The following is a 15399-nucleotide window of genomic DNA, read 5'->3' on the forward strand; positions in this document are numbered from 1 at the left end:
TAATAGGCAGGGACAAAGCTGTATGCCACTGACTACCCAATAGATGCTTGAATCCCTGGGCAGACATCTGGGAAGGCTTCCTGGAGAAGGAGGACCCTAAGCAGAGCCTGAAGGATATAGGCTGCTGAGTTGCTGGCCTCGTGGCATGGACTTGAGGTCATGATACATGGATTCTTAGCCTAGCTTTACCCATCAACATGGATATGTAGGGAGTCCTGAAAAATAAAGCAGGGAGATTCCCTAGGGATAAGACAGGGAAGGCCCTCTGAGGGGGATTATTATCCCTATTTAACTAGGGAAAACAGGGCCTAGATAAGATAACTGGTGAAGCTATGTCTCTTCAGAAGCTGTGCTTGGAAGACCCTCGCACAGGCCAAGGGGCAGCCCCTTTGACCGCTCCAGTAGAACCGGGGCTCTCCATGCAGGGGGAAACCCTGGACCCTCCTCCCCACTCAGGGAGTGTCTTAAGTTCCAGGGAGTTCTTAGGACATATGAAAACCTCCAACAGGGGCCCCACTCCCACAGAACCAGGCCTAGAATATAATAATTGCCAGATCCTAAAAACAGTGAGCCACCACCTGCCATCTACATGATCACCTCGCAGCCATGGTTCTCAATCCCCAAGAAAGAGAACCCTTTTGGGACATGAAAACATTTTGAGGGTCCCACACGAGAGTAGCTGTAGTTTTAAATACCCGTTGATTGGGAGAACACTCGATAGCAAAGAGCTGCCATGAATTCAAGGGGGCTTTTGCGTGTATTGGGTTTCATTAATCACAGCAGGGTCTGCAGCGGGTTTAGGAAAGAGCAGTGTGACCTGTGTGCCTTGGTCAGACTATGTGAGCACGTGGGGCACAGATGGGATCAGAGGTCCCTGTCAGGTGGCAGGGTGCCTCCCGGGAACAGCAGAGTCCCTCGGCCCGCAGTCTGATCCTGGCTTTCTCACAGAAGAATTCCTTGGTCACAGCTCCTATGTTCCCAGAGAAGGGGAGACTTGAAGCTGTATCCAAAGCTTTGAGCAGCCTCGTGGTTCTAGCTTCCCCAGGCTCCCCTTGGGTCCGTGCACGGGGTTTGTCCGGGTGTTAGCCCCTTGAGCACCCGAAACTGCACCGGGCGAGACCTCCATCAAGGGGTGAAGCGTGCCGGCCAGATTCCCTCCCTCCACAAAGAGGCCTCATTTCTCAGAGAGTGGCATCGAAAGCCCTCGCCCTGCTGCCAAATTGAGATGTCACAGGAGGGAGGCCAGGGAGGGAATGTAGGCGCTAGACTAGACGGGAGCTGGAGGGTGAGCAAAGCCCTGTTGCGGCCCCTCGCTCTCTGCTCTCTCTGGCTGCTCAGCCCTCTCCTCCCTTTCCCACGGGCTCGGGTGGGCTGTACAATTCCAGCCTGCCTCCAGATTGGTCCCACTACTCTCCTGCTGCTGCTCTGGCTGGCTCTCTCCGCCGGGCCTGAGAGTCTTCCTCCCTCTTTCTGTCTCTTTCCCATAATCCCTGTCCCTGTAACAAGGCAGACATGATTTTTAAACTAATTCTGCTCTTCTCTGAGCCTCTGATGTTCGCCTTCCCAAGCCAAGCCAGTTTCCTGGGCCCACGCCTTCTGTTCGCCTAATGTATGTCAGACTGGAAGCATTTCTGCCCCAGAGCTGGGGCCTCCAGCCTCAGGCCTTTCGAAATTCCTTCTTAGCCTTTGGGCTGTAATCACCTCAGTACATATTCGCTCTATCTCATCTCAAAAAGACTATGTAGGCCTTCTTCCTCTTTCTTAATAGAGTACAACGCAGTGCAGAGAAGACATCAGAGTGCAGCACCTCCAGTGACAGTAAAATGTCATTTTGCAAAGTGTTGGTTTCTGTCATACACGTATGTGCACTTAAGATCTAAAATCCACGTTGCAGGGGTGCCTGGGTGGCTCAGTCGTTAAGCGTCTGCCTTCGGCTCAGGTCATGATCCCGGGGTCCTGGGATTGAGCCCCGCGTCGGGCTCCCTGCTCAGCGGGAAGCCTGCTTCTCCCTCTCCCACTCCCCCTGCTTGTGTTCCCTCTCTCACTGTGTCTCTCTCTGTCAAATAAATAAATAAAATCTTTAAAAAATAAAATAAAATCCACGTTGTGCTGAGGGCCGTGGTCAAAAGAATCTGAAGAGACCCCACCCACCGTCTGGGCCCGCACCCTAGGTTGGCTGGGACCCAAAGGACCAGTGGCTCCTGGGCTAACATGGGTGGGCATGTAGCTCACTCCCAGCTGCTGCAGCCGGCCCCATTACAGCACTCCCTTGCCCCACAGTTGGTTTCTGTCAAGCCTAACATTGGATACCAGCGAAGATGTCAAAAAGGAAGGTGGCCCTTCATGACCTGGTTCCTTCTTGGTCCCACAATCTCATCTCTTGCCATACCTCATTTTGTACTTTGTGGCTCAGCCACACTCTGCTGTTTTCTTTTAAGGCATGATTCTCTCTCCTGCCTCCTAATTTTTGCACAGAGAGTTTCCTTTACCTGGTAAATTCCTCCGTGCCCCTTAGGACTGACTCACTTTGGGCATCACCTCTTCCTGGAAGCCCTCCCTGACCAGCCAAGCCTGGACTGGAGTTTTCATCTACATTCCCAGATGCACTGTGCTCACCTCCACCCCTTCATTCTGCAGAGGGCCTCTTCCCATCATCCTTCCCTCTGACTTCAGTCCTTTTACCTCTGACCCAAATTTACCTCTGGCCCACAGGCATCCGCTGTGACAGCATGTGTCCGCCTGGTCGCTGGGGTCCCAACTGCTCCGTCTCCTGCAGCTGCGAGAACGGCGGGTCCTGCTCCCCAGAGGATGGGAGCTGCGAGTGTGCCCCTGGCTTCCGAGGAACCTTATGCCAGAGAAGTAAGGCTGAGCCCCCCACCCCACAGATGGCTCACCTTCCCCACCCCTTCCCTGTTGGAGTAAGTCAGGGCCGGAACAAGTCAGTGTCAGCCCCCATCAAACCCCTCCCTTCTAGTCCCCTCTCTCCCTGTGCTGGCTTTTCCGTCCCCAAGTTCAGGGCCCAGCCTGGCTCCTCAGTGGAAACCGGACCAGACCACAGCTTCTCTCTGCAGGAAGGGACGGGCCCTCAAAGGTGCAGGGTGGGGACAGCTCTCCCCATACTCTTGAGAAGCCTCCCTTCATCCCCATGTGGGACAGGACAGGTAGCCAAGCTGACTGGGGCCCCTGAGGCTGCTGACCACCATCTCCACTTCATCCCCAGTCTGCCCCCCTGGGTTCTATGGCCACGGCTGCGCCCAGCCGTGTCCCCTCTGCGTGCACAGCAGTGGGCCGTGCCACCACATCAGCGGCATCTGTGAGTGCCTCCCAGGATTCTCCGGAGCCCTCTGCAACCAAGGTAGTGTCTCTAGGGCAAGTGGGGGCCAGGGAGGTGAGGCATCCTGGGAAGGAAGTGGCTGGAAGGAGGGGCTTGGGGGATTCTCATCATACTCCGTGGAGGCAGCTCCCTGCCTCATCAGGGCTCGGGCCTACCCTTCTGAGAATTGGTCACCACCAGGCGTGAGACGAAGCTATTATGCAGGTAAAGGAACAGGCTCAGAGAGGTTAAATGACTTCTCCTTGGTCTCACAGCTAGGAAGTGGCAGAGCCGAGAAATTCCAACTCCAAAGCTGATGAAAAATGAAATTAGCGTAGGTGAGTTCTGCATAAGAAGTGTCCCCAAATGGCTTATGCCGAGTGCCAAGTGGTAAAGGCAGAGGATGACATGGGAACTCAGAGGGGACAGTTCTGGCAGGAGCTGGAGATGGCAGCTTCCCAGGCCTTCTCCCCCCACACTCAGGCCAACATCGCCGATCCCTCATGGCACACTTACCTGTCTCGGCGGCTGAATCCTTCGCAACGCCAACTCCAGCCAACCTCCACCACTCAACAGGACTCAGAAAGGGAGACAAAGCTCATTGGCGTTGGTGTGCTGCTAAACTGGCTCTCTGTGGGGGGAAAGCCTTGCTTTGTAACATTTGCAAGCAAGTTCCATGATCTGAATGTCTCCACCACGGCTGATTCCGTGTACCAGGGGTTTGACACGGGTCACAGAATTCCTGAATATTTAACAACCAGTGTGAAGGTAGAAGCTGGCTCCAGCAAATACTGCTGCTTATTGCCATCCCTGGCTCAGTTAGGTAGGCCAAGGCGGTGTAGATTTGGGGGGGCGGCTCCGTGCTGTTGCAGGCCTTCAGTGAGGCCTCAGCCTAAGAGGCAGAGAAGGCAGAGAAGGCAGAAAGGCATTGTGGGTAGAGCAGACAGCTTGGGTGTGGACACCTGACTGTCCAGCAGTAGAGAGCGGCTGAAGGATGCGGGGGGCTGGGTGGGGATGGCAGAGGGAACTGGGAAGGGAGTCTGGGGCCCTCAGGACAGCTTAGAACACAGGGTTACAGAATTTGCACTCTCTCCTGTAAGGAGCAAAGAGATCTTAGACTAAGGTAAACTTAGAGCTAAAAGCAAATTCAAGGTCATCTGTGCAAGAATCTCATCTGGCCTGTGTTTAAATGCTTCCACTGAGAGCTCACTACCTCCCAGGGGAACAGATTCTTTTGATGAATAATCACCACTGAGCTGGGCTGGCTTTGTAAGTGTATGGGCCGTTAATATGTATGAGTGGAAAGTTCACTCCATGATGCTTTGAGGTCATGAGAAGTTTGGGCCCCAGGGAAGCATATGTGACAGTTTCATTTGCTTGCAGCCCTCCCAGGACAGTTTAATCATAACCTGACACGTCGAGGTTTACTTATTAAACATTGGAGCCCAGCCGTCAATACAGATAGGCTGGGTCTAAATTAGGATCTAAGCAGCCCGAGGAGTAAGTCTCGGATCCTGCGATGTCTGATTTATCGCCCGCTGGCCTAATGAGTATTTTCCACATATAGATCTAATAGAGTTTGCTATTAATGGCAACTGCCCTGGTTAAGTCTCAAACCTTGTAAAAAATTGAACTGACACTTTCTAATGACCGGCTTTCCAGCAAGTTACAAATTACAGACACTGCTTATGCAGAATCATTAAACATAGATTAAATATAACCAGATGTTTTCTTTTCACCAGCCCCCTTCTCCACCGCCCCTCTTTTTGCCTCACTCTTGATTCAGCTAAGAAGTCGACCAATTAATGTATTAGACTGATCACATTAGCAGCTCTGTAGGTGAATTTGTCAGCCTTGTGTGGGTGAGAAAGACTTCAAAGATAAGACTGTCTTGTTAGAGAAGCTCAGAGCTGGTTTGGGGAGTATGGGTAGGTGGAGCAGCTCACCCCACTCCCCATACAGGGCCAGGGGTGGAGAATGGGCTCCCCAAATCAAGCACCTCGCAGAGGTGGGGAAGAGGAGGCTGGGCAACCTGCTGTTCTGGAAGCTGAAGCTGGGACCTGAGCTGCAGGTGGCTAGGTGTGTGTCAGCCGCCCTGGTAGGAGCTAAGGTTTTTGCCAGGGGAAGCACAGGGCCCCACTATCAGCCATCTCCCACCCCACAGCTGTCAACCACGGCCTGAGGCCAGTGTGTGACGGGTACAGGCCCCATTTCAAAGATGAGGAAACAGGACGCAGAGGGGTCATGCAGTCTGCTCAAAGGTGCTTAGCCAGAACGTGGCAGACCTTCCGAACTGTGTGACCTTGGGCAAATTACTTAACCTCTCGGTCCCTCAGTTTCCTTAAGTTAATAATAGGGAGTAATAATGAAAATATCTAACATTGACAGTATTACGAGGTTGACCGAACTACTATTTGTGAAGCACCTGGAACAGTGTCCAGTGCATATAAGTGCCATAGAAGTTTTTGTGGAATACATAAATAAAATTAAGACCCAAACCCAAGGCTTTAGACTGGAGACCCTGGTGTGCCATGCTGCCTTCATGATCTGTCCCAACCACTGATCATGCCCAGGAAAGGCATAGGGTGGACACAGATCCTAGGCTCCAACTGCCCACAATCTGACCATCTTGTTGGGGAAGGGCTGGCAAGGGGAGGCAGTGTGGCATAAAGGAGAGGGTGCGAGCCTAAGGTTTAAGAGAACTGGGTCCTGGGTACGTTGCTTTGCTTCAAGAATCAATACCTTCCCATGATCCTCCATGTGGCTCACCCAACTGAGGGCCTCGGGGGGTTCAAGGAATTCCTCCCCCATAACAGGAATGCAATGAAGCCTTCTTTGAGGATGGAGGGCTGGCTACAACTGGGCTTTGAAGGGAGAAGGTTGAACTGAGAAGAGCTCAAAGGGACAGGAGTCAGTGATCCCAGCAGAACCCACTGGAAGGTCACTGCTCCTGGGGCCTATTTTGGTATTCCATTTTGGAATACTTCCTGAGTGTTTGCTGTGTGTCAGGCACTGTGCTGGGCACTCGGACACAACAAGGAACAAGAGAGCCACATGCCCTGCCCTCACACAGCCTGCAGTCTAGAGGGGGACATTCAGAGCTCAGCCTTCCCCAGCAGAACTTGAGAGTTGAAGGGGAGCCAGTTTACTCCCATACGTTCAGCCATCATGCCTGCTTTTTCCAGGCATCGTGGAGAACAAAGACATGGGCAGAACTCAGGCCTGGCCTGAAATCGGCTCACAAGTCACAGTACACAGAAGACCAGGGAAGAAACTAACAGAGAGTCTGGAAGTTCAAACAGGGAAATAGCTGTCCAGAACAGAGATGATGGGCGAGTCAGGATTAAGTTGTTTTAAGTGACATAAAAACCCCAAATAACTGGCTTGAAACTGACAAACGTTATTTCCCTTAAAAAGGAAGAAAGAAACGATCCAGAAGCAGACCACTGGAGAATGGCAAGGTAGCTTACAAAGAGGTCAGGAGCCAGCCTCCTCCTGTCCTGTTGTTCGGCCATCCTCGGCACATGGCCTCCACCTCTGATGGAAGGTAGCTGCTTAAACTCCAGCCACCTTATCCACAGTTCTTATCCATAATCCACATTATCCTTCAACAAGGACGAGGAATGGACAAAGACACGCATTTCCACTTACCAGAGTGTAGTCACATGGCCATACCCAGCTGAGCAGGAGCCTCAGAAATCAAGTCTTTATTGCAGGTGGCCACAAGCCCAGCCAAAACTCCAGATTCTACTTCTAAGGAAGAAAAGACTGGATGATTGAAGGACTAGCAGCCTACTACAGGGGGATCACGGGGAAGGTAGCATTTAAAATGAGTCTTAAGGGCGCCTGGGTGAATCAGTCGGTTCAACATCCGATTATTGATCTCAGCTCAAGTCTTGATCTGAGTCTGTGAGTTCAAGCCCTGCCTTGGGCTTGATGCTGGGCGTGGAGCTTACTTATAATAATAATAATAAAATAAAAATAAAATGAGTCTTATAGGCAAGGTAAGATTTCCACAGCTGGACAGGAGGGTCAGGGAAGCTCTGGAAGGGAACAGCTGGAGCTAAGTTCTAATAACATGGGGTGTTATTAGAAAGTGGTGTGTGGGCCAGTGGCTTATGCGTCTTGGGAGAGAGGGGTAGTCACCAGGTGAAGTAGCTTAAGTGTTGCTCTTTAGGATCCAGATTTTATTGTGGGGCAGTAGGAGCCACTGAGGATGTTCGAGCAGGGCACAGAAGTGCCAGGAAGAGAGCTAAGCTTTAGAGAGCTTAAGTTGTAGGAAGCAGGTGGAGGATGAACTGCGAGGGAAATGAGAGGTAGGTGCTCAACTAACACTCAGACCTAGTTCTACAGCAACTTGCAGCCTGGTTGAGGAAACCAGCCCTTCCTTTAGGGACCAAGGGGTGACTCCTCCGGGGGGTAGGGGGTGAGAACCACAACCCTGCAAGTGACTCAAAGTGAAATACCACAGGGGCTCAGTGGAAGACAGCACCTTGTGAGCCCAGGAGGGCTGTCCGGAGGCTGAGCTAAGGCTTGAGGAACAGGTGGGATTTGGAGAGACAGAGGAAATGGGTGGGCAGAGACAGTCGTCTGACAGTCTAACTGCAGGCCGACCTGCTCCCCTGCCCTCGTCCCTCTCCTTCCAGCTACAAACATTGTCCACCCTCGTGCCTATGGGATCAGTGATGCTGGCAAGAACGTGGTAACAGACAGCAGAAGGCTGCGGAGCAGTGTGGGGAGCACTGGATGGAGGGCGGAGGTGGGATTCCCAGCCTCAGCCGCTTCCATCTTGAGGCCCAAGCGACTGACTCTACCCCTCTGGGCCTCAGTCTGTGCCTTCAAAGGGGATCATTAATTGAGCCTCCAGAGGAATGCAGCTGTGGGCACAAGAAGGGAATTCAACTGGAGAAGGGTGATGGGGCTGTGGAGGTGGGCAGTTCCCACCGAGATCGGGAGCCCAGGGCCGCCAGAGCTGTGGCCTGGGAACTTCCAGGGGCGCAGCAGCTGTGGGTGGGGGTCTGAGGAGAACAGGTGGGAGGGCAGGTGCCAGGCTGTCCTGTGCCCACAGTGTGTGCTGGAGGGCACTTTGGGCAGGACTGTGCCCAGCTCTGCTCCTGTGCCAACAATGGGACCTGCAGCCCCATCGATGGCTCCTGCCAGTGCTTCCCCGGATGGATTGGCAAGGACTGCTCACAGGGTAAGCAGCTGCCCAAGGAATGCCCCCCACCAGGAGCCAGGCCCCAAAACACACCCTCCTCCTTGCCCAGAACCTCTTTTTTTGCCCCTGGTGCCTCCACCTCCCAGGACTGAAATCTCCTTCCACAGACAAAACTGTCCACCTGAGTCCCAGTTAGAGTCCCATAGCTGACGTGATGAGTTATTAGGGTTGATCATTGGCATTATTAACTGTTAGTATGAAAGGTACTGACATTGTTGGGAGTACCATTGTTACCCCACCGAGAATTAATACTCCATGAGCACCTGAGCAAGAAGTAGCCCCTAAGTTTGGTTGGGGAGGAAGAAGGGGCAGGGACTAGCATGCTGGGGTTTGGAAGTGGGGAAGTGAGGTGAGAGCAGAGCAGTCACCTCAGAGGGGTGAGGGCGTCCCCTGAGTGACCCATGTGAATGATGTCCTGGGCACATAAGCCTGGACAAGGCATTGTAGAGGCTGTTCTTGTAAGGTGTGCCCAGCCTTGTAAGGTGTACCCAGAGACCACATAATCTAAGGATGGAGGCTTAACCTCTGCCCCGTGGAGCGCCTTGTCTGATGGGTGAGACAGGGACAGTACCCCTAGGGAGGTCCCAGTTAGATGGCCTGGCCTGAGGGAATTTCCATTCTGGTGGAGGAGACACAAGTGTCCTCCTCAGGGAGCTCAGCAGCCGAAAGAGGGGAGTCCCTATCCTGGGAAAGTCCCCATCGTCATGGGGAAGTTAACACACAGTGTTCACACTGTAAACTGCAATGTTTAGTTTACCACACCCACCCACACGCTCCAAATCACAGCCAGTCCCCCAAGAAGGGAAGTTCAGGAGCCCTCAGAGCTAGGAGAGTGGGCAGAGAATTTGGGCTTCATGGGAATCCTGGGTAAGTGGGCCAAGAGGTGAGTGGAGGAATTCTGGGAAGTGTGTCAGGAAAGCCAGAAAATACCAGCTGGGTGTATCATGGCATCTCGGCTGATGTGCCATCCCCCTTCCTCTCTCTCCCTTTCTGTCTGCTTCATCCTGCCTTGCCCTCACCCTGTGCATCCCACCCACCCCCAGCTTGCCCACCAGGGTTCTGGGGCCCCGCCTGCTTCCACACATGTAGCTGCCACAATGGGGGCAGCTGCAGCGCTGAGGATGGAGCCTGCCACTGCACCCCTGGCTGGACTGGACTCTTCTGCACGCAGCGTAAGTCCTGCCTCCCGGCCTACCCGCCATTCAGAATCTCATGCTGCGGCCTGCTGGCTGCCTTGGGCATCGTCCAGGCCGGTGGAGGGAGGGAGGAGGCGGGGCCCGAGGGTCCGGAGCTGCCCCCACCCCACCCAAGGAGTGGGAAACCTGGGTGGATTCAGGGGGTTGAACAGCCCCGTGTCCTGGAAAGTCAGGGCTGTAAGGTGCTCCAGCAATCACCAAGACCTGAGCCCCTGGACACTGGGGCCCAGAGAGGGAGGAACAGCCTGTGGCTACACGGCAGGGAGACCCCAGCCTGGCCTCTCAGGCTCAGAAGGATTCCTCACAGCCACCCCTACCCCGTCGGCCTGAGCGTCCGGAGTGCGGAGACAGCTGAGGTGAGGTCTCACTGCTCCTCACCGTGTGCTCAGGAGAGGCAGCAGATGACAGGTTTGGTCCCAGCTGCACCGCTGCAGTTGTCCCCACCCTGTTTCTCCAGGCTGCCCTGCAGCGTTTTACGGGAAGGACTGTGGGCGCGTGTGCCAGTGTCAGAACGGCGCCAGCTGTGACCACATCAGCGGCAAGTGCACCTGCCGCACGGGCTTCACTGGGCGGCACTGTGAGCAGAGTAAGCTGTCCCAACCCCTGACCCTGGGTGTGAGTGCCGGGCATCAGCCTCCTGCCGGGGAAGCCTCCGCCTTCACAGTCCACTCATTCAGGGCTCTGCACCTCCTGTTCCCTGGATTTTTGGAGCAGCTTCCAAGAAAAAAGGCTGAAGGGGGTCATGCCTACATCGATGTTTGTTTCTTCCTCCAGTTGGGGGTTGGAGGAGGAATGGGGGGGTTGCTGAGAGCAGAACAGACGCCTGAGGGGGTACTGAGGGAATAAAGGCAGTCAGATCTTCTCTAATGCTTCTTTGAAGCCTCAGCGGCATCCACCTCAGGGCCTCGCACGTGAAGATGCTGCATCCATGTGTCAAGTGAGGAGGAAGTGGAAGGGCTGAGGTGCTCTGTCCATCCCCAAGCATCAAACCAAACCACAATGGGAGCCACAGGGAAATAGGTTTTACTCTGCGAGTCAGAACTGGCTAATCATAGCTGGCCACGGGTGTGTCTCACTGTCTACTGCGTGTCTTCTTCATGCTACACAGGATGTGCCCCAGGAACCTTTGGCTATGGGTGTCAGCAGCTGTGCGAATGCATGAACAATGCCACCTGTGACCACGTCACTGGCACCTGTTACTGCAGCTCTGGATTCAAAGGAATCCGGTGTGACCAAGGTAATACACAGGTGGAGTCCCTAGGCAGGGGGCTCTGGAAAGGGCCTAGGGAGATTCCAATGGGAACTGGATTTTATAAGGACAGTGTGTGACTTCCCTTTTATTCACTTCTGGAAGGAGAGCAAAGGGGTGTGTTGCAGAGGGGCAGGCAGAGGCTCCAGGTACTGTGTACTAGAGGCAGTCGGAGCAGGAGCCTCTCAGTCATGGCTTCCCCATGCTCATACTTGGCAGGTTTCCTGTGAGCCGAACAAGGGTACCACAAGCTAGTCCATGTGAGAAGGCCAATGGACAGTCGAAGATAGGCCCAGTTCTGGTTCCGCTAGATGTCTTGGGCAGGTCATTTCATTGTACTGAGCTTATTATTCCACATGCAAAGTGGGAAGAGATTAAACCTGGTCTTCCAGCACAAGACAAGGTTCTTTTGAGGGCCAAGGAGCCCAAAGGGGCTCAACCCTGGCTCCAGCTCTACAGTCAGAGGACACCCCATAGGACAGTTGTGAGGACCAAGTTGAGACAATACGAGTAGAGGACTTGGCACAGTCCTGGTGCATAAGCAAGCACTCAATAAATGATTTTGTATACAAAAAAACCCTTTGTGAAGTGCTGCAAACAAGTAAGGGATTGATTATTATTGTTGTTTGGTCTAGAAGATGGGGAATGAGAATGGGCTTTCGATTTACCCACATAACAGAAAGGGGGCCAAAAGACATTTCCATTGCATTCTGATGATATAGCATGAAGAAGGATAATGCAGCACATTATTTCCCCCGAGGATGTTGGCTAGTCCATTTGGCCAGTTGCTGATGATAGCCAAGGAGAGGTCTAGATGGTGCCAGGCAGCAGGATGACCTCCACGATGGGCTTAGCGTCAGCATGGAGTTAGCCCACACATACATCATCAAGAGGGGTTTTGTGGACAGTATTCCTGGGCACAAAGGCACACTTTCATTGCCAGTCTGTCATATGATGCTCACAGTTCCCTGCGGAGGGTGGAATTATTGTCCCCATGTTACAAACGAACAAACTGAGAACTTGGGGAGTCACACAGCTGGTAAGCAAGGAGATGGGCTGAGTCCAATTTTTTCTAACTCCTGAGGAACCTGACTTTACCAATTACCTGTTATATGATCTTGAGTAAGTTATCTAGCCTTGTGATGACTTTCTTCATCTGTGAAAGGGAAATAATTAAATAGTCCCTATATTAAATGGCTGCTGGGAAGATCAAATGAGTGAATATCTGTAACTCACTTTTTAGAACAAAGTACTCAGTAAACATTCGTTGTTATTTTATTTGCCATCCACGATCACATTTGTTCTTTGTCATAATCCTGGAGCTCCATCCCCTGAAGGCAGTCGAAGAAACAGGCACAGTGAGGGATAGGATCACACAGGGATTGAAGAATAGGGCCAAAGACCAGAACCAGGTCTCCTAAAGTGAGAGGAGTCTAGGCCCTGGGCCAGGATCTGAAGAGCAAGCAGGCCTGCCCCAGACTCAGGTCCTCCCTCCATCCACAGCTGCCCTCATGATGGAGGAGCTGAATCCCTACACCAAGATCAGCCCAGCGCTGGGTGCAGAGCGGCACTCAGTGGGTGCTGTCACAGGCATCGTCCTCCTGTTGTTCCTCATTGTGGTGCTGCTAGGCCTGTTTGCTTGGCGCCGGCGGCGACAGAAAGAGAAAGGCCGTGACCTGGCTCCCCGTGTCTCCTATACACCTGCCATGAGGATAACCAGCACAGACTACTCGCTCTCAGGTAAGGGCTATGCCCCCAGCATCCCCTCTCCTACCCCTCCACACACACACACACAACCCAGGAAGAGCCACATGATACCCCTGGGGACACCTGGGTTTACTGCTGAATGTGGGTGGTCAGGCTTGCAGGATTGCCTGCTGGGGCTGGATGCTCAGACTCTCCTGGAGAGACAATGGGGGTGGGGAGCAGAAGCCTACTTGGGAAAGGTAGAGGGGGTTTTATGAGTATGTCCTTTCCCAGATGCCTAGTTCTGAGCAGCTATGATTAGGAGTCTCCTTCCATTTCCCCAGAGCTTCCTTCCCATCCTTCTCACCAGGCTTTGGCCACAGGAACACCCACACTAAACAGTAACTTTCCTAGAAACTCTCCAGGGGAACCTCTTCCCAGCCCAATGCCTGAGCCACCCCAAGAAACTGGCCCTGGGGCCATTTCCAAGCCCTGTTCCATCTTTGCTTCCTTGGGGAAGGCCTCAGAGCAATCCTTCCTCCTAGTTTCCAGAGTTAGGAGGGCCCTATTAATACAGTGGAAGGGGATGGTGCCCGACTTGGGGTGGGGGGAGAGTTGAAAGTTTGGGCAATGACCCAGTATATCCACAAATGTGGTAATTATCTCCAATGGGCATTCTATCTAGAGTCTGAATGGGGTGGAGGTGGGGCTGTTAGGCCAGATCCTTCCTCTCTACTGAACCCTGGACTGCTGCCTTAGAAATGAGGCTTTGGGCTTCATATTTAGTTAAACAGAAGAGGTCAAAATGCTCTGAAATTGCCCATAGCCCTAGGCCACAGGACGCTGGGCCTGTCTGGGTAGGCACAAGGATGATCACTTTCTCCAGCTGGCTCCATGCAGCCTCCAGCATCTTGGACTCAGAAAACCAAGATCACATCAGCCCATTCTTGCTAAGTACTGCCCACCATGTGCCCACTCCATGCTAGGTGATACAGGGTAGACAGGGGTGGTCCAGGTGCAGACCTTGCCTTCAGAGAGCTCCTGGCCTGCTTGCCTCCCTGGGTTTCAGCCAAAGCAAATATCCCCTGATGAAATCCCAAGCCCACAGAGTTGATTTGGGGATTTTCTTCTATGACTATAATAAGTCTGGCTGGTTTTCCCATACCACTCCACTGGAATTCCCCTACACTGTGGAGCGGTCCTAGAATCCACAAGAGGGCAAGACTGGGGCTGAGAGGAGAGGGATTCTCTTTATGGCCTCACTCCTGGGATAGATCTCTGGAGGGAGGCAAGGGAGGGCAGCACAGCCCTACGGAGCGGCTCAGGGACATATGAGGCTGTCAAAGCCGACACTCCTCATCCATGCTCTAGCTGCTGGGTGCCACCCTCTACACTGGCAAGCCTAACTTGTATCCTGCAAGGGGGGGGGGGGCAGACACCATGAAGGAAGAGGCAAATTAGGCTCTACAGATTTCTGTGGGGGTAGTGGATACCAGAAAGCTTGGGGGATGGGGGACTTAAGTGTCTCTCTTTGCAGAGCACTCGCAAGGCTGCCCAGCCCAAGTGTTAATATTGGGGTGTCTCATGCCAGGGACAGGGGTATGATGGTATGGCACCTTGTTCTCTTCCCAGATTTGTCTCAAAGTAGCAGCCATGCACAGTGCTTTTCCAATTCCAGCTACCACGCACTGACGTGCGGGGGGCCTGCCACCAGCCAGGCCAGCACTCTGGACAGGAACAGCCCCACCAAGGTACCGGGCCCCTGACTCCCCAGCCCCTACCCACCGTCCTCCCAGTGAGCCCTCACCTCTGCCCAGGAAGGAACCACATCCCACATTGAGGGTCCATGTAGATCCAACTGCCAGTACATTAAACACAACCCCGTGACCCATGGGACATGTAAACACTCTGAAGCATTTAACAGGAAGCCAGCAGGTTACATGGAACCAACAAGTACTATGTAAGCAGCAGACATCACATGTAACCAACCTACAGCATCATTCAATAGGATATATACCCCCACACCTGTGTGTAAGGAATTGGTACCAAATCATGTGATCATCTCATGGAGCCTTCTCATCACATATAACCATGTAGCCACTTTTGTCATATAACGTATGTCATCAAAACACTACACCATCTATGACCAATCACTACAGTGCATTTCCAACACCATGCATGCAGCCAGCACCTTAGAGAATAACCACTGGTACTCAGGTACCACCAGATGCCCTTATATCTGGCATACACATTATCGCTACATACCCGCAACCGTATTTTGCAATCAGAACCACCACAAGGGACAGGAAACCCAAACATCAGCTATAGGCAATGTTCTCATTGACAACGAACCCTTCAGGCCTTCAAGACAGGTGTGCACCACCCTGGACAGGGTTCTCCCTTCACAGCTCCCAGCATAACCCTGGCTGATGGCAAGGCCTCCTCTTACAATCACAGGCCCTTGGGCAAGGATGTTTCAGCACACGGTGTAGGGAGCCCACCCCATGGTGTGCCAGGACCCATACTGGGGACAACAGGAGGTTCAGAAATGTAAACAGTCTCAAGGACCAAGAGGTCTGACAGGCTCATGCTGCATACCCCCTGACACCTAGGCATGTACACGTGCACATGTACAGCAGGACCATGAGGCGGGCAATCCCAGGGCTCCTGGCCTCCTGTAACATCCTTCCTGTGTCAGGAACATGGACAGAAGCAGTTTTCATATTCCAAGCCTCTG

The 15399-nt window shown here is 53.1% G+C and overlaps 1 protein-coding gene across 13 annotated transcripts in view; it reads left to right on the plus strand.

Annotated features, from left to right (window-relative positions):
- MEGF11 (multiple EGF like domains 11) overlaps positions 1-15399 on the plus strand; it is a 242960-nt gene that overhangs the window by 215656 nt on the left and 11905 nt on the right. For 8 of the 13 annotated variants that reach the window (XR_004915732.2, XR_013450427.1, XM_036087106.2 and 5 more), the window contains exons 14-22: positions 2713-2859; positions 3221-3355; positions 3589-3651; positions 8382-8510; positions 9575-9703; positions 10185-10313; positions 10836-10964; positions 12480-12716; positions 14295-14413. Coding sequence is in view for 11 of the 13 variants with exons in the window: in XM_036087106.2 (XP_035942999.1) it covers positions 2713-2859; positions 3221-3355; positions 3589-3651; positions 8382-8510; positions 9575-9703; positions 10185-10313; positions 10836-10964; positions 12480-12716; positions 14295-14413 (1217 nt within the window). In the remaining 2 variants the exon portion in view is untranslated. The remainder of the gene's footprint in view (positions 1-2712; positions 2860-3220; positions 3356-3588; positions 3652-8381; positions 8511-9574; positions 9704-10184; positions 10314-10835; positions 10965-12479; positions 12717-14294; positions 14414-15399) is intronic. The other 5 variants (XM_078079176.1, XM_036087101.2, XM_036087118.2 and 2 more) reach the window with 3 other exon arrangements.

Source organism: Halichoerus grypus, chromosome 8 (assembly GCF_964656455.1).
Source record: "Halichoerus grypus chromosome 8, mHalGry1.hap1.1, whole genome shotgun sequence".
NCBI classification, from domain to species: domain Eukaryota; kingdom Metazoa; phylum Chordata; class Mammalia; order Carnivora; family Phocidae; genus Halichoerus; species Halichoerus grypus.